We start from the raw sequence: 25433 nt of genomic DNA, 5'->3' as shown, positions 1-25433 counted from the left end.
TAGGAAACAAATTGATTTGCAAGTTAAGTGCTTTCCAAATCTTTTTTTAATGAAATTGGAGGTAAAAAGAATCATATATTACTAAGAAAAAACAATCTATCAATACACACAGCATGGAGAAGCAGTTAAGAACGTAAGTGCTGAATTTGGAAAAATCAGAGTAGCAATGATGGTACTGACATTTTCAACACTTGTTGATCACAGGCAAGTAATTTATGCCTGAGTTTCTCAGCTGTAAAATAAAAAATCCTAGTAGTAATAACGTCCAAATATTTGGATGAGGTAGGAGTTAGGTCATCTAAAGAATACAAAGGATTTAGTATCATATCGGGGTACATAAGAATCAGTCAATAAATGTTAAGTATTCAATTTACTGAGCATTTACTATATTGTAATCTGGACAACATCTAAATTTATAATCAATATAAATTAAATGTTATTATTCCCATTATACAGATCTGGAAAGTGAGACTGAGAAATAAACCCTGTTCAGGGGGCTGGAGAGTCAGGGTACTAGTCCTTCCTTACCCTGTTCGCCCCACCCTTCAGTATGCAGTAGGGTGGCAATGCTGCCAGCTTGTACCCTTTGGAAAAAGATGGAAACAGCCCTCAGCTGAGAAGTTACTAAATGTCAAGCCATTCTAATTGCAAAAAAAAAAGGGACTGATGTGAAAAAAAATCAAAGTTGAGACAGAGTAAAAGTTGGCAGATCATTAATAATAATTTTTTGTTAATAGATCATTCTGAGGTTTAAGTAAATAAATAGAAACTGTGTAAAGAACTGAATGACATCATGATAATGAACTGTGTTCCATTCTTACTCACTGCTTTATGTGAACATGGTTTCCTAACTCTTAACCATAAGACTCTTAACTATAAAAATGAAGAAACAAAAGAACATATTTGATGTTGAAATCTCTTATTCTAGCAGTAAGTAACATTCATCGAAAGACCAGAAAGTAACTGGAAAAAAGGTCTTTCATTAAGATATTAAGTTTACATTTTACTTTTGACACTTAATAATTATCAAAATCTGAGATATATTTATATTGTTTTGATCAACTGAATTTACAACTTAATCCAAAAGGAAAGAAACGTGTAAACATTTAAAGACTTTACATACAGGAAATTAAAATCTTTTGGTTTAAATTTATGTGCATAGATTTGCTGAAGTGAAATATGACTTATCAAGTCTAATCATAAAAGACTTTTAAGCGTAAAAGTGAATTCCATTAACATAAAATTTGTGGCATAAGAGAAATGAAATTATGTATTCAAGGGGGAAAAAAGGATGAAATAAAATTTCCAACTGTTAAGGAAGAGCTTGTTCATACATATTTTTAAAGGATAATAATTGATAATAAGTTGCTAAGGCATTTAGATTCCATTTGAAATACTGAAAAAATAATAAAACAAGCTATAAATTGTATCTCTGCTAACTATCAACACTTATAATGACATCCAAACTATTTTTGGATGTCCAGGAGAAGTTTTCTGAGGTGATAATACTCAGTAAATACGGAGTAAAAATACTTGAAAGACCATCTCTCTCCACCCTTGACTGGTCGAAAAGAAAAACAGATTCCTGAGCCCCATGACAGATTCAGTGAATCAAAACTGCCAACCGTGGATCTCAGGAACCTGTGCTGTTAAAATCCCCCCAGGTTCTCACACAGGTGTCCCGTAAGACAGATGGTTCTGTCTGGTAGTTTGGTATTAACAGAGGGGGAAAGAGAAAGGATAGCACGGGAGTAGGGTTAATCTGAGGATGGAGAACTATAATGGAGAATAATTATATGTATACATATAAATGTAAAACATTTATACTGTAAAATTTAATCTTTTACTGCAATTTCTCCACATTTTCCCTCCCTTCTTCCACTAATGAGATAATAATTCACTAATGAGACAATAAGGATGAAGGTAGACAGGCTACCAAGAGTTGGAAGGGAAGGGCTGAAGATTTAAGAAAGAGCTGGAGGGAACAGACAGCAGAGTTTGGAGAAACTGTGAGAAGCTGCAGAAGTCCTGCTTGTACTTCCTAGAGCTGATGCTGAGGAAAATGGTCTACACTGATGGGCGAAACTGCAGAAGGTAACAAAAAGTGAACACAAATGGAGGGAAAAAAATGGTCAGTTTCCACTGACTGATCCCCTAAAGTAGTAAACTGAACACCAAGAAAGACAGAGGAATACATTAAACCACTAGACTATTATAGTCAATTCACACAATTCAAGTGGACTGTTGTGATAAAAGAAATGAACTGTTATATCACTTTGTTTCAGGTGTGCTGTCTACCTGGTTTAGCACAATTTGCACACTGTGACTGACACAGAGGACCAAACTTATAAGTAAGTAATAAAAACATTTAGAAGCAGTCAGTTCACAGAAAATCACACCAAAAGCCAACTCATGTGAGATCAATTTGCTAAATGACCAGTTTGTTGATTTACCAAATTTAATAATTTAACAAAACGTGTATGTTTTACACTAATTTGTAAAAAGCTAGGGCAATTAATTTTGAATGTGATAGTTTCTTAGAAGCTTTTGAAAATTCATGTTAAGATTCTAATTGTTTGGTTTCTCTTTTGCCTTCGTGTGCTTAGTCGCTCAGTCGTGTCCAAGTCTTTTGCCTTCAAGGTCATATTTTATAAAGATTGTTCAATTTATCAATACTAGGAGGTGGTTCAGCCTGAAGATCATATTAATATTTTGAAAAGTAGATCTCATAAGTAACCAAAATTTCACCATAAGACTCAAACCCTAATTTTTTGGAAGCATTTTAAAGTAAATTGCAGACATCATTACATGTTCTATATTTGTTTACACTGTTTTCTTTTAAAGTAAATTTACATACAATGAAATGTGTGCAAATCTTAACACTACATTCACTAAGCTTTAAATTTGAACTCCTAGCAATATGTGAAAAACATATTTCCATCACTTCAGGAAGCTCTGCATGTTCCTTTCTTGTCCATCTCCACATTTCCACTCCAACAAGTACTATTCTGATTTTTTCCCACCACAGACTCATTTTGCTTATTGTGGAGCTTCATATAAATGGAATCATACAGTGGTACATGTGTATGAAGTCTTGGGTACGACTCCCTGCGCTCAGCATAATGACTTTAAGATTAATCCACAATGTTGCATTTATTTGTAATTTGTTCCTTTTTATTGCCAAGTAGTATTTCATTATATATACACTCCCCCTCGCCCCCGCTTATTGATAGATACCTGGGCTTATCAAAGAAATTACCTGCTATGAATAACATTCCTATGAAGATTCCTACAGAAGTCCTTTTAACGCTATTGTGAGTGAAGCACTCTCAAGTCTGTGAAAACATGTTTTCGTCTGTCTTCAGTACACCAACGGGTAGAGCTGCAGGGCCACACCGTATTCATTCAGTTTTATAAGAAACGCCTGTTTGGAAAAAGGCCTAGCCTGCTAATTGTCAGCTCTTCTTCTTTTCTAACATAACTTATCGTGGTTATAAATTTTATCTCTAAATACCACTTTATATTGCATCCCACACATTTCGACATGTGCTATTTTGGGATCATTCAGGTATTTTCTAACTTCCATTATCATGTCTTCTTTGATGCAAAGTTTAAATTTTGAATTTCCAGTTGTGTAGGGCTTTTCAGTTATTCTGAAATTTAACTTAAATTCTTTGTGGTCAGAGAATATAGTCTGCATGATAGTTATTGTTTCAATTTTGTTGAGACTTGACTTTGAGCTGGTCAGTTGTCACAGATGTTCCAGGTGGGTTGGAGTTCCGGTCAGTTTCCAAGAATGTTTCACGTGTGATTCACTGTTTGTGGTACTGGTCCACACACACCCAAGAAACCATGCTAACTATATATATATATACACACACGTATATATACTTTTTTTTTTGCTAACTATATTTTTAATGCTTATAGAACTTTTCATAAACTGACACACTGGGAACAGAAGGTAATTTTCCTAAACACCTGAAGACCTTTCAGGAGCTGAAGGGTTCAGTGGTTTATTTATTCTTTGAGTGAAATATCAGTTTTTTTCTTTGCTGTTTTTTTTTTAAATGAGTAAGAGACAATTACAAAAATAACAATTTGCCCAATGAATTCTGTTTTCAAATTTAAATTGAACTGTATTTTAAAGGTTCATACTTGTATTTAACTCTTTACATCAAATATTCCAAATTGGCTTATATTTAGAAACGTATGAACTGGGATCTCTAGGAGTTAATAGGGCTCTTACTTTCTGATCGTGTGCTACCCATCTCCAGGAATTGAATTTCTGATATATGATTCAAGTAAAAAATGAACTGAAAATACTAAGAGATGCATTAAAAAAGCCCACAAAATGAGGACTATACATATATGTATATATATATGTACATACAAGAGTATTTTTCAGAACAGATGTACAGAAAAAGACTGAGATGAAAAGAAAAACATATAAAAGAAAGAGAAACAACAAAAAGAGAAAAAAATGAGAGCATTAAAAGATGTAAAAAAAAAAAAAGAAAGGTTATACATTTTATTCTCTGACTTACATTGTATGAGGATACTTGCTCAGCCAATCTCTTATCCCTTCCTGACAATATATATTCTTCATCCTTCTTACTGAATGACTTTCTTGCTTCTTGCACCTCCTGAGGAATGAACAGATAACACATTATGGAACCACATTATCAGGAAAAAATGAACAAGAAATACTAATATTTTAATTCAGATTGAGTAACAGGAGACTAGACAAAGCCAGGCCTGTTGATTCCCTTCCCACTAGAAATGTTAATATTCTTGGTAAGGGATCTGTTAGTCTCCTACTCTAACATTTTCCTGAAAACAAGAAAAAAGCCCACAAAACCTCTATCCAATCAACTAACTGGATTTTATCAAACTCAAAGATGAGTCTGACAAATGGTAATAAAACGCAGAAGAGAAAATAAGGCTTAAGAAGAAATCTTAATTACTGTTTTCAAAACCAGGAAAAACACTCTTGAGGGAAAAAAATATAGAGAAAGAAACAAAAGGGGTCTAGAAAAATAAAAATAAAACTATCTTTATTCACAGAAGACATATGAGTGTCAATGTAGAAAACTCCACAGAATCTATAAACAACTCAGCATTAATAAGCAAGTATAGCAAAGCTGGGGCTTCGCAGGTGGCTCATTGGTAAACAATCTGCCTGCTGATGCTGGAGACAGAGGAAATGTGGATTTGATCCCTGGGTCAGGAAGATCCCCTGGAGAAGGAAAGGGCAACCCACTCTAGTATTCTTGCCTGGAAAATATCATGGACAGAGGAGCCCGATGGGCTACTGACCATGGGGTCACAGAGTTGGACATGACTGGGTACACACAGATGCACAGCAAAGCTGTAGGATACCAGGCCAACAAACAAAACATACCAGCAAGGAACAATTAGAATTTGAAATTTAAAAAGATATACCATTTACTATAGCACACACAGTGATGGAATACTTAGGTAAATTTCCAATAAATTTTAGTTAGAAAAAAAAATATTCTGGAGAATACAGCCCCAACCAGGAATGAATAAGGCTCAGACAAAAACAACTGAAAACTATTTTTCTCAAAGCATGTTTTTATAGTGTTGCTATTTGCTTAAGAAAGTCAAAGAAGACCCCAATTTTTATCTAAATAATGGACTAAAACAACACTGTACGTAATAAAGTATGTTAAAAAATATAGGAGTAGCTCATTTCTCATTTTTCCATAACAATTTTCCCAGCAACAGATTCTTTACTTGTAATATTAAGAGAAAAATGATGTTCTGATAAGATGGAGGTGAAGACCTGACCATTTGAGAGTAAGTAAATCTAGTCAAGACTGGGAGGTGAGACCATAATAGATCTTATTCAATTACTTTATGCACAGTCCTTTCATTTCTTTCCAATCTTACTTCGTTAGGCCATGCTGGCATTAGTGGTAGGGAGATGAATGCTGGGGAACCAAATATAAAAACTAAGATGATAAAATAAATGTTAAAAAAAGGGGGAAATGATGGAAAAAACATACAAAAAGGATATTTGGAGAGAGAGAAAAAAAGGAAACTTGACTAAGATCTGTTACAAAAATCAAAAATTAGTCATGACCTTTATAAAGGACAGCTCTGTGATACTTTCTGTGATAAATTCTACCACAAATATAAGTCTGCGGTATTACGTGCTGTGATATAGTACCACATAAGATTTAAGGGGTATTAATAATCCCCTTGTGAGTCTGTTGTAAATATACAACAAAACACTTTCAGCTGGAAAAAGAGTGACTAGATCTAAAGAACTCAGTCATAGGACCTAAAATCTTAAGTTCAAATTGTACTGGTTACTTTCTCTTTGTTCCATTTTTCTGTGTTATTTTTCTTTGAGGTAGACTTCTTGCATATCTAGCTGTAGGCTAGACATCTACTCACATACAATGAGGAACAGGAGGTCTGAAAAAAGCACAAATAAAAAGTCCACATAAGGGATTTTCCTGGTGGTCAAGAATCCACCTTGCAAGGCAAGGGACACAGGTTCGATCCCAGGTCGGGGAATTAAGATTCCACAGGCTACAGGGCAGCTGAGCCTGCGTGCTACAACTGGAGAGTCTGTGTGCTGCAATCAAAGATTCCACATGCCACAATGGAAGATTCTCCATGCGGCAACTAAGACCTGAATAAGCCAAATAAATACATATTTAAAAAATATTAAAAAAAAAAAATCCATGTAAGCAAGGGTATTAAGTTGTCTTTTTGGAGACAATCTTAAAGGCTAAATTATAAAAATGCCAGTAAGTTATTTTTATAAAAGACCAGTTAAGAAAGAGGAGACAGGAATTCCAACACTAGTCATTCACAGTGTGGGACTCACATTTTTAAATTTTTTAAATTTATTTATTAATTGGAGGATAGTTGCTTTACAATATTGTATTGGCTTCTGTCATATATCAACATGAATCAACCATAGGTATATATATGTCCTCTCCCTCTTCCACCTCCCTCCCACCCCTCCAGGTTGTCACAGAGCCCCAGTTTGAGTTCCTTGAGTCATATAGCAAATTCCGACTGGCTCTCTATTTTACATATGGTAGTGTATATGTTTCCATGCCATGCTCTCAATTTGTCTCACCCTCCCCTTCTCCCACCATGTCCACAAGTCTTTTCTCTCTGTCTGCGTCTCCACTGCTGCCCTGCGAATAGGTTCATCAGTACCATCTTTCTAGATTCCGTATGTATGTGTTAATATACGATATTAATTTTCCTCTTTCTGACTTACTTCACTTTGTGTAACAGGCTCTAGGTTCATCCACTTCATTAGAACTGACTCAAATGCATCCTTTTTATGTACATGTATTAATACCACAAATTCTTGATCCGTTCATCTGTCAATGGACCCCTAGGTCACTTCCATGTCCTGGCTACTGTAAACAGTGTTGCAGGGAACACCGATACCTTTTTCAGTTACGGTTTCCTCAGGGTATATGCCCGTTAGTGGGACTGTGGGGTGGGGCTCACTTCTGTCCCCACCTTCTGTCGCCTCTTCTGCCCCCAAGCGTGTTGTTTCACCTCACCTTTCTATTATCACTCTTGGATTTCCTTGAATCTTCAGGGCAAAAGAGAACTTAACGGTTTTGCCACATATTCTGCTAAAATGAGGCGATTTCCACATACCATCCACATTTTAAGAGCAACACTATTTCACAACCAATTCTTCATGAAAATCAAAGTGTCTTAAGGAGTTTTTTCTGTCACCTGTGACCAAACATGATGCTTGCCAGAAGAGACATTCAATTTTTGGTTATAGAATGAAAATAGAAATCTTCATAATTCTAGGTACTAATGAACAAGACAAACAGAGTTAGGGGCATGAATTAAGTAAGGAACTGTTTAATTTAGAACTGATAAGTTATAATCATTAGGCGGCAATTAGTCAAGCACTTAAGATAGCATCACAACTCAAGGAAATTGGAATCTCTGATGAAGTGAATTTAAGGAGTTAGTACTGGTTGGATTCGTAACTTAACAATGGAATATTTCATAATAAGTGTAGAAATCCAAGAAAAGAAAATCTAATAATAATGATGTATTTTACGCATAGTTTTTTCTTTTTTTGGTAAATTATTCAGTGTATTAAGGAAAGGGCTCTTTTGCCTATCTTGACAGTAATGTGAAGTTTAGTGCACTGTTATTTTCAGAGACAGTCACTATCTATCACTTAACTTGCTAGGTTAATCTGTGCCTTGGTTTTTTCCAAGATATTTTAAAAGAAACTTTCATGGAGACAGTATGATGTATAAAGGCTGGGGGATTTGGAATCAGAAAGGTCTAGAATGGAATTACTGTTCATCACTTACCAGCATTTAATTCCAGAAAAAAAAATGACCTCATAGGGTCATTGTCCTCATAGGGGACAGTGTCTCCTTTCATAAAATGAGGTTAATAAACTTACGTCTCCAGGTTCTCTTGAGGTTTAATGCGACAATTTGTTGGGAAACAGTATCAGTATAAGCGAATCCACAGGAAGCAACTGGTGTTGCTTTCTTTTCTTGTAACTTTCCTTCAGGGGAAATCTTTTCCCTTTGGAATCATAAGCTAAGAAATAGTACCCTGGAATAATTCTGTCTTCTATTTTTTTCAAAACAGAGCCAACATGGGCAGAAGTACAGGAACGCACAAGCCCTCTCACCTTAGCTCTCCTTTCCCTGTCGGCTGGAGTATCGGTCCAGACTGATCGGTCTCCAGATGTGCCATCAGCTCTTCTCTTGAAAGTTCTGGGCCCGAGACCAAAGTCTTTCATTTCTGGAGGAAGTTCAGTCATCCAAGACTCTCTCGTAATTGGTTTAGATGAATCCTTTAAGAGAAATAAAAAGTTAAACAAAAAAAAGTAGCCTGGAAAGTGTGGACATGTGTGCATATATGTGTAGAATACTGCTTAAGTGACTATGCTTCTCAACTGAGGCAGATGTTAAGAGAAAGAGACATTAAGAGAAAGACAAAGGCCTGTCTAGTCAAAGCTATGGTTTTTCCAGTAGTCATGTATGGGTGTGAGAGTTGGACTATAAAGAAAGCTGAGTGCTGAAGAATTGATGTTTTTGAATTGTGGTGTTGGAGAAGACTCTTGAGAGTCCCTTGGACTGCAAGGAGATCCAACCAGTCCATCTTAAAGGAGATCAGTCCTGAATATTCATTGGAGGGACTGATGTTGAAGCTGAAGCTCCAATACTATGGCCACCTGATGTGAAGAACTGACTCCTTGGAAAAGACTCTGATGCTGGGAAAGACTGAAGGCAGAAGCAGAAAGAGGAGAAGAGGACGACAGAGGATGAGATGGTTGGATGGCATCACTGACTCGAAGGACATGAGTTTGAGCAAGCTCTGGGAGTTGGTGATGGACAGGGAAGCCTGGCGTGCTGCAGTCCATGGGGTCGCAAAGAGTCAGACACGACTGAGCAACTGAACTGAACTGACCTGAACTGAAAAGGATTTAATAGATGGCTGATTTTTCTGGTCATATATGTTATAAATACTTTCATCTATTGTTCTTTGGATAATGTAATCTTTTGCCATACTGTCATTTTTAATTGGGCAAATTTGCCAGTTTTCTCCTTTTATGGCTTCTGAGTTACCCTAGAGACCAAATTTTTATATACATACACATGCAGAAGGACATTTTTCAAATGTCTGTTACCAAGATTGAGATTTTTGATCTATCTGGTTGATTTCTCAGAGTAAAGTGTACTGTGTATTTGAAACTTACGTCGTCTCCTTTAGTCAGTTTTTCTTTCATTCTCTGGGCCCTCTTTTCAAAGTCAGCTGTTACACTGGAGTTAACTGGTCCTTTGGCAGGCATCGGCCCAACGATGTCTTCCTCCTCACTGCTGTCTGTTTCCTTCTGAAACAAGACAGGACCTTTAAACCAAGAGTGGAGTGACACATTATAGAAAATGATCCTAAATTACTCAAAATTTAACTGAGACCGATAACCTAGAAACAGAACAAAAGAGCAAACACTGTGTCACTGGCTCATCACTGAGCACCTTCCCTGTGCCTTCGGGAAGTGCAGCAGAGATCACAAATCCCGGGCGGGAGCTCTGTCCCGCCTCGGCCCCTGTGTCCATGGCAGGGATCATCAACTCACTCAGCTCTGCTCCTGATGGACACAGATGTGGCCTCACAATTCCTCTATAATACTCCAGGGGAGTGGTCAGAGAAGACAGAGTTGAAACCATTCTCTTTCCTGGCACAGAAAGCTCTTTGGAAGAAGCACGTGAATAAGACATTCCTGGAAGCTCTACTAGCCTTCATGGTTTAGTACAGTCCACGGAAACAGAAATGCTGTGCAACACCTTCCAAAGTGCTGGAATCTAGGGCCCAAGCCACTCTAGAGTGCTGGCCCAGAGGAGGGAATCTGGGGCCCAAGCCACTCTAGAGATACAATATTATTGAAAGTGCTGGCCCAGGCGAGGGAATCTGGGGCCCAAACCACTCTAGAGATACAATATTATTGAAAGTGCTGGCCCAGAGGAGGGAATCTGGGGCCCAAGCTACTCTAGAGATACAATATTACTGCAAACATTGAATTCAAACTCTTCTTGGTAATTCACTGTAATAAAGGGTTTTCATGTAAGACTCTGTGTTGGATGCTACATACACTCGGGTTTAAAATAGTCCTTGACCCCGAGGAGGAGAATAAGATGAACAACAAGATGAATAACAATAAGATGTTTGTGTCCAGCTGTGACAGGTAGTTGCTTCCTCTTATTTTTTCAAGTCCCAGGATCGGGCAGTGAATTTGTGCTGCTGACACTCTCCCCGTTAACCACTCATCCGTAACTCTCCGTGGTTTCTTCTCTGAGCCTTTATAGTGATTGTTCTCAGCACAAATAACTAGATAATTACACCTTGTCTGGTGGCTGATTCTAAGCCACGTGCGCTCTCTCTCTCAATAACTGGACTTTGTCTCATTTGAACCTCATAATGAAACGGGAAACAGCATTATTATTCCTGTTTTCTTTTTGAGGAAACCTAGGTTTAGAGAAATATACTTGGAAAGATCAAACAACTTGTCTGAGGTTATAAAACTTATACCTAAGACTTAAATATTCTAAGATCAAAGCCAGTATTTTTTCTACTTATACTATAGCAGACTATTATTTCCTTTATTTCAACTGCTAATGATTTAACTTTAAATGTTTTCGCTTTTCTCAACAACAGTAAGCTCTTTGATAGCAAAGACATTATCTTAAACATAGTTATAGCCCCCTACAAACATAATACTTGGTGACATAAAACGAGCAAATGTAAAAGATATAATAAACTTTAAAAATTACAAGAAATGTGGTATTAATAGAGTGTTGACATTTAGGATGATGGGATAAGCTAATGATATTTACACTTCCTTCTAATAAGAGATAGTTTTATAAAGGTAGAGGCCTGAAATTTGTAGGGACTGTAACAGCTCCAACCAATAACTATTGCTAAGAGAACCCAGTGTTTTGTTCATGCTGGTTGGAATCATGCTCTTTTCAGGAAACTAAAACCTTCTCTAATTCCTGGGGAAAATGCTGATAATTCTAAGCCAATCACTTTGGTCTCACCCCCAACTGACTGGCTTGAGCATGGCATATGATTTAGCGTGGGCCACAGAAATTTGAGGAGAGGTCTATGGGAAACCTGGAGAGGTTTTCCTCCCCCTAAAAGGGGGATACAAGATAAGGTTCATTCCTGTGTCTGGACATTGCCCCCTGCGTGTGAATCTTAGGACTCTGGCAGGCTTCCTGGTATAATGAAGGGGTCGGCCTAAGAGGAATTAACATACTGCAAGGGACAGAGAAGACATACAAAACTGGGGTCCTGGGTGATTTGTGAGGCCATTAAGTTAACCAACCCTGGAATGACCCTATCTCTAGACCTCATCTTAGGTATGAAACACATTTTCCTTAATTTGGGAATACAGATTATAGATCATTCAGGAAGTTATACAAACAACCCATTTGGTAACTAGGAAGGTTGAGACTAAGCTTCATTGGGAGTTGGACTTTTTGTTTTTAGCAGCTAAAAGAGCTCTAGCTGGTGGCAAGCCAGCCACATAAACATATGGGGGAGATGTGGACAGCAGGTATCAAGGCTCAGGGGTAGGAGCCTGCCTGGCATATTTAAGGAGCAAGAAGCCCAGTGTGGTCAGATCAAAGTAAGGGGAATCCAGGGAGTTAACGGAAGCCAGATTGCAGAGGGCCCTGTAAGGACTCTGGCTTTTATGCAGAGAGGGGAGCAGCAAGTTGGTTTTGAGTGTGACCGACACGATCTGACTTTATGTAGGCCACTCTAGCTGCGGTGTTGAGAACAGGCAGCAGAGCATCAAGGGCTGAGACATGAAGGCCAGCAATAACACAGGTGAAACAAGATGCTGGCTTGGGTCAGGGTGGCAGCAGAAGTGGCTGAATTCTGGACGTTTTGGAAGGTGGGAACAGAATTTGTTGTCAGATTGATTTCTGTGACTAAGTGCCTGACACACTTAAGTGTTCTATAATCATTTGTAGGTATTCTATATCATTCGTTGAAAGAATGAGTAAATGGTGGAGTTCAGGAGCTTAACCACTGAATTATATTTCCTTCAGAAACAACCTCTGTGGAACTGATGAATTCTCAGTGGAGATGCACAGGAGTCTATGAATTCACATATAGGAAGGCACTGCAGAACAGCAGACTGAACAGTGATTTAAAGTCCTAAGAATTGGGTTCTGAGTTTTGGCTCTGCTAAGTAGAAACTGCTATTTGGAGTAAGTTACCCAATTTCTCTGGCTTTTAGCATCTCTAAGATACAGATCGTAATTATTTTGTAAGGCTTTGGAGAAGCTGAAAATAGTATCCACATATGGAGAAAATGCATTACAAATTATATTCTTCAAATCTCAGCTATTGTTAGGGACTAGCCCTCTAACAAGAAAATAGACTTCCTCCTTGATTCCAGAGTCACCTGCTCTTTCTTTTCACAACATCATGTACCCATGAATGACCCTGTTAAATAATGGTACCAGAACTAGGTGGGACAAAGTTAATTTCAATATTTTATAATAATTATTCCACTATTTAAACATTTCTCAGCTTGCTCTCTTTTGCATCAAATCACGATTCCTTAAACGGTTCACCGTATTCTACTTTCTAGGACTTAAAAGCCTCCCTTCAAGGATGAGAAGCATGAATAGGTCACACCCTGTCAACACATAACTGCCTTGTTATTTTCCTAACAGAATCTCAGGTCTCTGACAGCTTTTGATTTCGTCTACCTATGCTACAATCCCAAACTAGTATGACTATGACACATCTTACATTACACTTGAGTCAAATGATTACAGTTATTACTATGTAAAGTCTTGAGTTTCTTACATCTTGTTCTTTAATAGAAAAATCCCCAAACCTCAGAGTTGAAACATGATGATACTTGTCCTGGATCACTTCTGCCTTTGTCACTTTTCTGTGTAGACTTAAGAAAACCAGGTGGTAGTGCAGGACCTATCATAGGCCTGAAAAATAAAACGTACCTTTAAAAAGTCAGCTTTCAGTTGACTTTTACTTTTCAATAAAAGCTCACACAAATAATAAAAAGCCAGATAATAACAACAAGTGAGGAAAATGAGAATCTTATTCAATGTATTATTTTTACTCTGTAACTTAGTATTCATGTATGCCTGTGAGAGTTGAACCATAAAGAAGGCTGAGAGCTGACGAACTGATGTTTTCAAACTGTGGTGTTGGAGAAGACTCTTGAGAATCCCTTGGACTGCAAGGAGATCAAACCAGTCCATCCTAAAGGAAATCAACCCTGAATATTCATTGGAAGGACTGATGCTGAAGCTGAAGCTATTCCAATAATTTGGTCACCTGATGAGAAGAGCTGACTCATTGGAAAAGACCCTGATGCTGGGAAAGATAAAAGGCAGGAGGAGAAGAGACAGACACGGGAGGAGATGGTTGGATGGCATCACTGACTTGATGGACATGAGTTTGAGCAAGCTCCGGGATTGGTGATGGACAGAGGAGCCTGGCATGCTGCAGTCCCTGTGGTCACAGAGAGTCAGACAGGACTGAGCCACTGAATAACAAACCTAGCATTTTTTTACTGAGTATCATAAAAAAATTTAATTTCTGCACTTTAATTTTCTATTTATTAGTTAATGATTAGATGCTAAACCAGTTAATTCTCAACCTTTGTGGCAGTGGTGTAAACCCACTTCCTAAAAGAACTACGGTAAATAAAAATAATGACCAAAAAAAAGAATCCTTATTATGGACTAAAGCCTGTGAAGATCTTTTTATCTTGTGCCTTGGCTTTCAGTTTTGATATTCACTGTCCACTGAAAAATACCTTAGTGGCATTGTAATTACAGTCAGAACTACTTAAGTACAAGTGGAGTCTTAAGGACATACGTAGCAAATGCGTACAACAGCTATTAGTAATTTCCTTATGGTTACACGTGTCAAGGCAGTATAAAAACCAATATTTCATCCTCACTAACAACCCAATTATGATGCAGAAATGTGTAACAAAGAAAATAAGTTCATCTGAGACCCAGAGAGAAAGGAAAAGGTAGTATGCTAACCTTATTTCAACCAGAGAGTGCATTTTCCTGTTTCCCTCAAAAAAAAACCTGGTTGGTATTTAGTCGCTCCCTTTTCTACCTAAGCAAAATGACGCCCAAGGACAACACAAACTAGTAAGTGGCAGAACTGGAGCTTTTGCTTTATTTGTTTGGTTTTCTTTTTGGCCACGCTGCATGGCATATGGGATCTTAGTTCCCCAACCAGGGATCAACCTATATCCCCTGCATTGGAAGCATGGCGGCTTAACCACTGGACTGCCAGGGAAGTCCCCAGAGCTGGAGTTTGAACCCCGGTCTATCTGATGTCAGAGTTCATTTTCTTTCAAGTTGCCCTATTGCCACAGTCTAAGGCAACTAACATCTGTTCAAAAGAGAAAACTTGCTGAAATTCCAGGTCTTCGAAAGACAAAGTGCTACTTTTTGAGTGGAAAAAACAAAAAGAGGAATGATACTTTCTACTCTTTCATACTGTTAAGTTTCTCCATTCTATCTTTGCTTTTTTCCAGAGATGTCCCTGTGTTAGTGGAACCAACCAAAATGGCAGTCATGTCCTAAGCTGAATTTCCCACATGGCACTATGTTCAACCAGAGTCTTAGACACAGGTTTCCCAGCAGGGCAAAAACAGTACTAGTGTCACAAGGTCTGGGTTCTGATCCTGGCCACTTAATTACCTCTTGTCTTGGTTCATAAAACTGCTAGGAACCGAAACAACTGTACATATGAAAAATGCGGAAGTGTGGTATTAAGAGAGACCAAATTAGTTGTCATTTATAAAGTATAAGGAAGAGCTGTAAGAGTTTTTTCTGAGTTTTTAGCAGAGCTACAAATGCAAGTACAGCTCAATTCTCTGGCCTTGGGGAATTCTGAGGATAAAATTACTAATACATACAATCTTAAAATATAGTAAAGGAACATAACCACGGCATGCTACAGGTTTATGGAAGGTTTTGCTTCCAATATATCCTACCACCTGTTTATTTCAAACATATATTTTATTATCGTCAAGACAGAATTCTCAAGAAACTGCTATGTCTCTAATAACTATTTTCTTGAAAGGAATGTTATATCCCAGCAGTCAGCAAGTTTCCCATAAAAAGCCAGGCAGAAAATGTTAGGCTCTGAGGGCCACATTTGGTCTCTGCTGCATATTTGTCTTTGCACTTTAATGGCCCCCTAAGGATCATTCTTAGCTTGGGGGCAATATAAAAACAGCCATGGATTGCCCAGCCCTCTTATTTCCTTTTTTTAAATAATAAGCACCCTTTTATTTGCAGACGCCATTACAAAAACTGTTTTATATTCACAATAAAAAGTGTTTTGAGTTTTAGTCAGAGGCAGTTACTTCTAAAAAGTTATATGAAAATTAGAAGCTGACAACTGTGATTCAGTTCAGTCGCTCAGTCGTGTCTGACTCTTTGCGACCCCATGAATCGCAGCACGCCAGGCCTCCCTGTCCATCACCAACTCCTGGAGTTTACCCAAACTCATGTCCATCAAGTCAGTGATGCCATCCAGCCATCTCATCCTCTGTCGTCCCCTTCTCCTCCTGCCCCCAATCCTTCCCAGCATCAGGGTCTTTTCCAATGAGTCAGGTTCTTCGCATCAGGTGGCCAAAGGACTGGAGTTTCAGCTTCAACATCAATCCTTCCAATGAACACCCAGGAGTGACCTCCTTTAGGATGGACTGGTTGGATCTCCTTGCAGTCCAAGGGACTCTCAAGAGTCTTCTCCAACACCACAGTTCAAAAGCATCAATTCTTCGGCGCTCAGCTTTCTTCACAGTCCAACTCTCATATCCATACATGACCACTGGAAAAACCATAGCCTTGACTAGACGGACTTTTGTTGGCAAAGTAATGTCTCTGCTTTTTAATATGCTATCTAGGTTGGTCATAACTTTCCTTCCAAGGACTAAGCGTCTTTTAATTTCATGGCTGCAATCAACCATCTGCAGTGATTTTGGAGCCCCCAAAAATAAAGTCTGATACTGTTTCCACTGTTTCCCCATCTATTTCCCATGAAGTGATGGGACCAGATGCCATGATCTTAGTTTTCTGAATGTTGAGCTTTAAGCCAACTTTTTCACTCTCCTCTCTCACTTTTATCAAGAGGCTTTTTACTTCTTCACTTTCTGCCATAAGGGTGGTGTCATCTGCATATCTGAGGTTATTGATATTTCTCACAGCAATCTTGATTCCAGCTTGTGTTTCTTCCAGCCCAGCGTTTCTCGTGATGTACTCTGCATAGAAGTTAAATAAGCAGGGTGACAATATACAGCCTTGACGTACTACTTTTCCTATTTGGAACCAGTCTGTTGTTCCATGTCCAGTTCTAACTTGCTTCCTGACCTGCATACAGGTTTCTCAAGAGGCAGGTCAGGTGGTCTGGTATTCCCATCTCTTTCAGAATTTTCCACAGTTTATTGTGATCCACACAGTCAGAGGCTTTGGCATAGTCAATAAAGCAGAAATAGATGTTTTTCTGGAACTCTCTTGCTTTTTCGATGATCCAGCAGATGCTGGCAATTTGATCTCTGGTTCCTCTTCCTTTTCTAAAACCAGCTTGAACATCTGGAGGTTCATGGTTCACGTATTGCTGAAGCCTGGCTTGGAGAATTGTGATTATACCTCTGAATATAAAATGTACAACAGTCTTTCCTACTTGTTCTTGCACACTGGGATATACTGTTATGAATTATAAACAATTTGGTGCGCAATTTCATACTCAGCATTTAAAAATTTTGTCATTTCGAGAAGACAATATTTACTATATGTTCACACGTTTATGTATGTTTACAGATATGACATCTCAATCACCATGACAATTCTGTAAGGGGTGTGTTGCTATCTTAATCCATGGATGACACATTTGAGGTTCAGTTAAGTTAACTGTGTAATTTGGTACATAGGGACTTGCCTGTTCTTTCAATAAATAATTAAGAAAATGTCTGAATTAGATCACTGGTTGGGGAACTAGGATCTCATATGTCAAGTGGTGCAGCCAAAAAAAGAAAGAAAGAAAGAAAAAAAAAAAGATCAAATACCAGGATTCTAGTCATTGGCTATATGTGAAACTTTGTTTAAAAAAAAAAAAGGGAAAAGGGTCATGTTTCACCCAGCCTATCACAGAACACTGTTGTGAGTATCAAATAAGAGATGTGAGTGTTTTTCATGAATTGTTAAGTGTCATAAACATGTAAATAATTATTTTTCTTATGTGGATTTAAAATTTTTTTTTCATTTCAAATTTATTTAAAATGTTATATAAATATATGAGTTAAACAATTTCAGGGACTTCCCTGGTGGTCCAGTGGTTAAGACTCTGAGTTCACAATGCAGGTGGCCCAGGTTTGATCCTGTGTCAGGGAACCAGATCACACATGTCACAACTAAGACCCAACGCAGCCAAAAAAATAAAATTAAAAAACAAAACAAACAAAAAAACAATTTCAGACAACTTTATAATGAATTAATAGACACGAGAAAAGACTGGCCTGAAAGGGTACACATTCTTACCGTGGAGGAGAATCATCTTGCTTTTTAAACCCAGGAGGAAGAGCTGGTCCAAAAAACCCTTCATCATCATCATCATCGTCATTGTCATCTTGATTTCTCCTTGGTTTTCTGAAAACATAGTAGTGCAATTTTATGCATGTATGTTAGAAGCTTTTTCATAGGGAAATTTTAATTTTTAAAGGCATATTAACTTCAACTAGTTGTATAAACTCTGAAACAATAAATTTATCTTTCCAAGTAAAAAAGAAAAGCTACCACAGATCTTATACTAATCTTTTCCGGGAATTCACTTGAGGTCTAAAATAGAGACTGGTTACTTCTTTATAGCAGTAATGTATCAATTTTCTGTGTTGATAAAGACTCTAATCAGTGAAGTTTCAAATATTCTACTTGCTAGATATTTTTAAGCAAAGAGTTTATGGCATTGGCTTTTAAATTCACTTTCGTAAGGGTTGCTATTTTTGTCCCTTAGTCATTAAAGTGCATTATATTAAAAAAAAAGCCTTGCTATCCAATAATAAAGATTTGATTTCTTATCTACATGGGCCTCTGGTGAGTAAGGCTAGGTCAGAGGGAATTCTTCATTTACTTAAACAAAAAGCACACACTGCACACATAATTTTTAAAAGATGATGTATGGTTTATTCAGAATATGTAATCACTTCAATAATACCTGATGGAAAAATCCTTTATATAAGATGTTTATTGAAATTCTAGATATCTCTGGAGCTATATACTACTAAGATACATTTTTCTGTAAAAGGTATAGTTCATGAGGAAATGAAATATGAAGTGATTTCTTCTTGTGCTGTATAAATGCAGGTTATGATAGCTCCTTGGGAAAGTAAAGGGGAAGTGTTAGTCGCTCAGTTGTGTCCGACTCTTTTGCGACCCCATGGACAGTAGCCCACCAGGCTTCTCCGTTCATGGGATTCTCCAGGCAAGAATACTGGAGTGGGCTGCCATTTCCTTCTCCAGGGTATGTTCCCAGCCCTGGGATGGAAGCTGGGTCTCCTGCACTGCAGGCAGATTCTTCACCATCGGAGCCCCCAGGGAAGCCTCTTCCCAGCTATCCACTCTCACCAACATGTACTGGATTGGAGCTTGGTTTACCATTTACCGTCATAACGGACTGACCGTGCCGGTGGGCCGGGGTCGTCGTCTTCAGATTCCTGATTTCCTTCTTCGGACAAAGAACTGCTGTCCTCGTCGCTGTCTGATGACTCTGAACTACCACTTTTATAATTAGGGGGCAGAGCCGGTCCTGCAACTGAAAAAGATGTCTTGTGTTTGTCATAAGTGGTCACAACTGTTGCAGTGAATCTCTTAGCTCAGGGGTCCTCAACCTTCAGGATCTAATGCCTGATGATCTGAGGTGGGCACATGTAATAATAATAAAGCACACAATAAATGCAATCTGCTTGAAATCACTCCAAAACCACCCCCTACCCCATCTGTGGAAAAACCGTCTTCCCCGAAACGGGTCCCTGGTGCCAAAAAGGCTGGGGACCACTGCCCAAGCTGACATTTCACACTTTATTTTCTGAAATTCATAGCACTGGCTGGCTATCATTTATTACTGACTTTAATCTCATTTGCTCTTGTTCTGCATATAGTGGTTTAGTCTTTCCAACTCTAGGAAGGCAGAGATCAGGTCTTATACAGTGTTAACTATGAGATTCACAAAAACTTTAAAATCCGAGCTTATAAATATAGCAACAGCACATAATTTCCCTGATATCTTACAGTTTTTGCATTGGTTGTAATTTTGGTTGGTGCAACTGCCAAAATGGTTTCAGGATTTCTTTTTTACTAACAGACAGCATATGGTAGATAATGCATCACAGAGCTAACCAAACAACAGATCTGCCATTACATACTCTAATACATTAAAAATCAAAATTATCCACTCTGGTTTCTGACTAAGAATCACCACTTTTAAAAAATATCTTTACTAGCATTACCATACTTCTCAGTTAGTTTTCTGTTCAAGATGATTTCCAAGCAGAGACAAAAGCAGACGCACTCTAAATTCTGCTCCATCCTGACAGAGACTCAGAAAAGAGAATGAGGCTGCACTGGGGTGGGGATGCTGAGGGAGGGATAATGGTCTTCTGGGCCCACTAACAGAGCCAACCGCTCTTACTTTATGGCTCATTAAAAATTATTATTGCATGACGTTACACACGTAAAATTGTCTATGCTGATTCTGAGCAGTGATGCTAAAACTCGACTGCTGTAGTTCTCAAGCCTGGATGTCTAATAAATTCACCAGAATATTTTTTTTTTAAGAGATTCCTGGGCCCTTGCCCCAGAGATTTTGACTCAGTTGGTCTGGCAGAGGACCTGGAAATATGATTTTCCAAAGAGCTTTCCAGGTACGCCATCCACGCAATGTCAATAAGCACAAACACTTACGAGAGCCTTCTGTGCGTTTACCTCTTTAATTCTGCCAACACCTTATTAGGACAGTAGTGTGACTTCTACCTCGCAGACAAGGAGACTGAAGTAAAGAGAGAGTATCTCGCCCAATTTTACACAACCAAACAGAAGCGTTATGATATGAACCTCTTAACTACTACACCAAACAACATTCAACAAAGGGTCTGCTGCTGCTGCTGCTGCTAAGTCGCTTCAGTAGTGTCCGACTCTGTGCGACCCCATAGTTGGCAGCCCACCAGGCTCCACCGTCCCTGGGATTCTCCAGGCAAGAACACTGGAGTGGGTTGCCATTGCCTTCTCCAGTGCATGAGAGTGAAAAGGGAAAGTGAAGTCGCTCAGTCGTGTCCAACTCTCAGCGACCCCATGGACTGCAGCCTACCAGGCTCCTCCGTCCATGGGATTTTCCAGGCAAAAGAGTACTGGAGTGGGGTGCCATTGCCTTCTCCGCAACAAAGGGTCAACATTCAACAAATATTTATTGAGGAAATACTTCTAGAGACATAACTTAGAAAATAAATTAAAAAGGTGATTGTGAACATGTGAGAGGGTAATTTTAAAGACAGAGGTCAGGGAAGGTGCCCCTGAGAAGACATTTGTACAGAGACTTAAATGATGACAGTGGCCATGGAACAATCTGAGGGAAGAACATTCTAGATGGGGGAATCACTGCTGCGAAGGTCCTATGGAGAGAACAAGCTTGAAGTGCTTGAGGGACAAAAAGGCCTGTGTAGCTAAAGCAAAGTGACAAGACATAACCGGATGGTATAAAGGGGTTAGTTATGCTGTACGCTTTAGGGTCAGACTCTAGCCATGAATCCCAGCTCAGCTGCTTATTAGCTGTGTGATTTGAATATTATTTAACCCTCCCGTGCCACGCCCTCCCTTTTTTCTTTTAAATAAGACTGACCGACTGATTTTTGGCCATGCTGCACAGCATGTGAGACTTCATTTCTCCCACCTGGGATGGAACCTGTGCCCCCAGCAGTGCCAGTGTGGAGTCAACGCTGGACTGCCAGGGAAGTCCCTATCTTCACAAATTGGATGCATTTTCTTCTATATATCATTAAATAAAGGAAGGACTTTTAGAAAAAAAATGCTAAACTTGTAACACAGCATGCATAGAAAAGAACAATCAAGCAGCAAAAGGTGGAAAACATTTAGAATTAAGGGACAGAAGTGTCTCCCACAGCCGTTTAAGATTGCAGAACAGTTAATGTCTTAGTATGTAAATGATCCTCAACCATAAATGGAGATTACATATGACTTCTGATTGTGATGAATAATGCCTTTACTGATTTCTGGTTTATCTCTGTGTGTAGTACTAATCCCAGAGAAAGCAACTTTTAGAATACGGCAAGAAGGGGAGAACACCATCTTCCACAAATAACCCTTTCTTCAAAATTCTAGGGAGTCATAGTTTAACATGAAAGAGATTAAAGTTAAAAGTTAAAGCGAAGTCACTCAGTCGTGTCTGACTCTGTGCGACCCCACGGACTGTAGCCCACCAGGCTCCTCCGTCCATGGGATTTTCCAGGCAACAGTACTGGAGTGGGCTGCCATTTCCTTCCCAAGGGGGTCTTCCTGACCCAGGGATCGAACCCAGGTCCCCCACATTGCAGGCAGACGCCTTAACATCTGAGCCACCAGGGAATCCCATGAAAGAGATCAAGAGATTACATTTCATTCCCACAATTGGTTCTTTCCATCTTCTTGTTTCTAAATATTAAAGAGGGAAGTTTTTTTCTTTTTTCCTTCATTTTTTTTCTCTTTTGCTCCTTTTTTTTCTTATGTATGGGTGTTATCAATGTAATTTGTCGATTTGACACTACTGGCTAATTTTGGGTTGGTTCCAATCAAGATGAGGTTTTAATACTCTTTTGTAAAGTTCAAATGATTAAAAGGTTAAATGGGTTAAACATGTGCTGTATTATAACTAAGGGATAAATCTGCCTTGAATTTTTAAAGAAATACGTGGAATACATGTTTAAAGATGGGAATAAACAGATGAAGACAAAACTCCTCTGAAAAGAATACAAGGCCTTATTTTTTTAAAAAATGATCCCAGGAAAAATAATGTAGAAAAGTAACATTCAGAATATAGAATTATTTATTTTCCATTTGGGTCGTGTCAAAAGAAATAATTATTACACAATAAAATAATACTAAGAAATGGTAATATTTTAAAAAAAGAATATTGAAAACATAAGTTAGTACAATATAAGCCCCATTACAGACTTTCTAATAAAATTGAGGATATGCCTGGCTTCACTTTTTTATAGGTATCATTCTTCAGAACTATAGAAGATGTCTCAAAATATTGTTTTAGGTGCTTGTAATGAACAATTCCATCTCACCCCTAGAGCAGTGATGCGTGTTATTAAGGCAGCTCTCCCATTGCAGTGGTAATTTTACCAATAGATTACGACTTCCATAAGAATACAGATTATGCCTTACATATTTCATTATGTTCCCCTTGTAATATCTATCAGACAGAATTATGCAGACACAAAAAGAAGTACTCAGTATATAGCACATCAAACCTCTTTACAGATCAGCAATTGATTATAACAGGAAACACTGATTCTGAACCCCAATTAAGCAAAATGTTATTCCCTCTAAAGCAATTCCATTCTTCTCACTAGTAAGTTTATACTACAAAAGAATTATACTCATATTACGTTTTCAATTTCAACAATAAAAATCTGGGGACTTGCCTAGTGGTCCCAAGGTTAAGATTTCACCTTCGAATGAAGGGGGTGCTGGTTCGATCCCTGGTCAGGGAGTGAAGATCCCACGTGCCTCTCAGCCAAAAAACCAAAACATAAAACAGAAGCTATATTGTAATAAATTCAATGAAGAGTTAAAAAAAATTTGTGGAAATTTGTTTTCTCTTTTGTTTCATACAGACTTTCACAATAATCTTGATTTTGCCTGTTGACGGGCGAAGTCTAAAATATTTACTGTCTGGTCCAGGAAAAGCTTGCTGATCCTGTGACAGGCTTAAGTCACAGAAATATCAATAAGGAGCGTCCAAGTGTCTTTTGATGAGAGTAGGTAGTGACATCAGAGAAAGCTGCCTAGAAAGAGCGATAGGTGGGCTGAGGCCAAAACACAAGACTGAGTTAGCTGGGCAAAGGGAGTGTGGGTTGGGGCAAACGTGGTCCACGCAGGGGGAAAAGCACCCACAATGAACTGCAAATCTAAGGGTCTGACGTATCTAGAAATGCGCTCAGAGTGGCTGGAACCGAGAGAGGAGAGAAGGAGGGATCAAGGGAGTGGGGGTGGGGTGGGGATGTTGCTGTGAAGTCAAGCAAGGTCAGGACTGAAAAGAGTGCCTTGAATTTAGCAACAAGTTGCTGAGAGGGACTTCCTTAGTGGTTCAGTGGTTAAGAACCTGCCTGCCAATGCAGGGGACCTGGGTTCGATCTCTGGTCTGGGAAGATCCCACGTGCCACCGAGTAACTAGCCTGTGCACCAGAACTACTGAGCCTGTACTCTAGAGGCCATGAACCACAGTGACTGAGTCCATGTGCAGCAACTACTGAAGTCATGTGCCCCAGAGCCGGTGCTCCACAATGAGAGAAGCCACCGCAGGGAGAAGCCCACACAGCGCAACTAGAGTAGGCCTGGCTTGTCACAACTAGAGAAAGCCTGCAAACCGCAATGAAGACCCCGTGCCCCCAAAAATAAATAAAAAGAAAAAACTATTTAAAAAACAAAAGGTGCTGAGAGATAACTGGTGGGTTCTTTATTTTCACAGTGAAATTGGTGAGAGCGGTCCCGGTGGACTGGGAAGAACAGAAGCCAGGATGCAGTGGGTTAAGAAGAAAACGATGAAGATCCAGAGTCAGTCAGAGAGAGCAGCGGCTACAGGGGGATGTGGAGTAGTCTTCATGAAGATGGGAACAATCTGAATGTTTCAGTTAAATGTCAAGGGCAAAGAACTCCCAGAAGTGAGGGAAGGGGTTTCAAGTAAAAATGGAATGATTAGCCTTGGAAGGAGGTAGTTCCCCTCTTCCGCTACAATCAAAGGGAAGCTGAAAGAGCCAGGCAGAGATTCAGGAGAGTTTTTAGGCACAGTACCAGAAAAGTAAGGAAGGTTTTTAAGATGGCATCTACTTTTTCTGTGATGGAGAGAGAGGCTAAAGAAGAAAGAGGAGGCTTTAAAAAGTCAAAGTTGATCACTGGGGTGGAAAGCTGTGTGGGAAAACATCACAGGATGGCAGGGCAGAGCTGAGAACCCAGCCAGCGAGGAGATTATAGTTTGTAGCAGCATTAGCCTGTGGAGGGGTGAGATTTCACCTAGGAGCATGTGGAAGCCTGGGTGTGGGTTCACTAGGGGTGAATGTCTGGACTGATCCAGGGCAGAGTTTTTGTCAGATGGATTTACAGAATTACCGGATGGGAAAAGGCAGTGGAAGACACTGACAAGAGAAGGGACGAATGGATGGACCACAGAGGCTACGTTGAGCAGGGACAGAAACAATAAAAGAAAGGAGGCCCATCAGGACCGAGGCAGAGATGCTCAATGAGACTAAAACCAAAAATAAAAAAAGTGTAATGAGAGTAACCAACATATAAAAAGCAGAGACATCACTTTGCTGACAAAGGTCTGTACAGTCAAACCTATGGTTCTTCCAGTAGTCATGTGCGGATGTGAGAGTTGGACCATAAGGAAGGCTGAGCGCTGAAAAACTGATGCTTTCGAACCGTAGTGCTGGAGAAGACTCTTGAGAGTCCCTTGGACAGCAAGGAGATTAAACCAGTCAATCCTAAACGAAATCAACCCTGAATATTCACTGGAAGGATTGATGCTGAAGCTGAAGCCCCAATACTTTGGCCACCTGATGCAAAGAGCCGACTCACTGGAAAAGACCCTGAAGC

General features: G+C 39.0%; 1 protein-coding gene across 12 annotated transcripts in view; it reads right to left on the bottom strand.

Moving 5' to 3' along the window:
* Positions 1-25433, bottom strand: part of GPALPP1 (GPALPP motifs containing 1) — a 127380-nt gene that overhangs the window by 100012 nt on the left and 1935 nt on the right. For 8 of the 12 annotated variants that reach the window (XR_014070539.1, XR_014070538.1, XR_014070535.1 and 5 more), the window contains exons 2-7: positions 19245-19377; positions 18108-18215; positions 13409-13514; positions 9749-9883; positions 8678-8842; positions 4545-4643 (exon numbers count right to left, since the gene is read on the bottom strand). Coding sequence is in view for 6 of the 12 variants with exons in the window: in XM_081547357.1 (XP_081403483.1) it covers positions 4545-4643; positions 8678-8842; positions 9749-9883; positions 13409-13514; positions 18108-18215; positions 19245-19377 (746 nt within the window). In the remaining 6 variants the exon portion in view is untranslated. The remainder of the gene's footprint in view (positions 1-4544; positions 4644-8677; positions 8843-9748; positions 9884-13408; positions 13515-18107; positions 18216-19244; positions 19378-25433) is intronic. The other 4 variants (XM_081547358.1, XM_081547362.1, XM_081547359.1 and 1 more) reach the window with 4 other exon arrangements.

This window comes from Giraffa tippelskirchi, chromosome 12 (assembly GCF_054371585.1).
Source record: "Giraffa tippelskirchi isolate mGirTip1 chromosome 12, T2T-mGirTip1v1.2.pri, whole genome shotgun sequence".
NCBI classification, from domain to species: domain Eukaryota; kingdom Metazoa; phylum Chordata; class Mammalia; order Artiodactyla; family Giraffidae; genus Giraffa; species Giraffa tippelskirchi.
The sequence above is the reverse complement of the archived record's forward strand: the minus strand, read 5'-3'. Positions and strand labels throughout refer to the sequence as shown.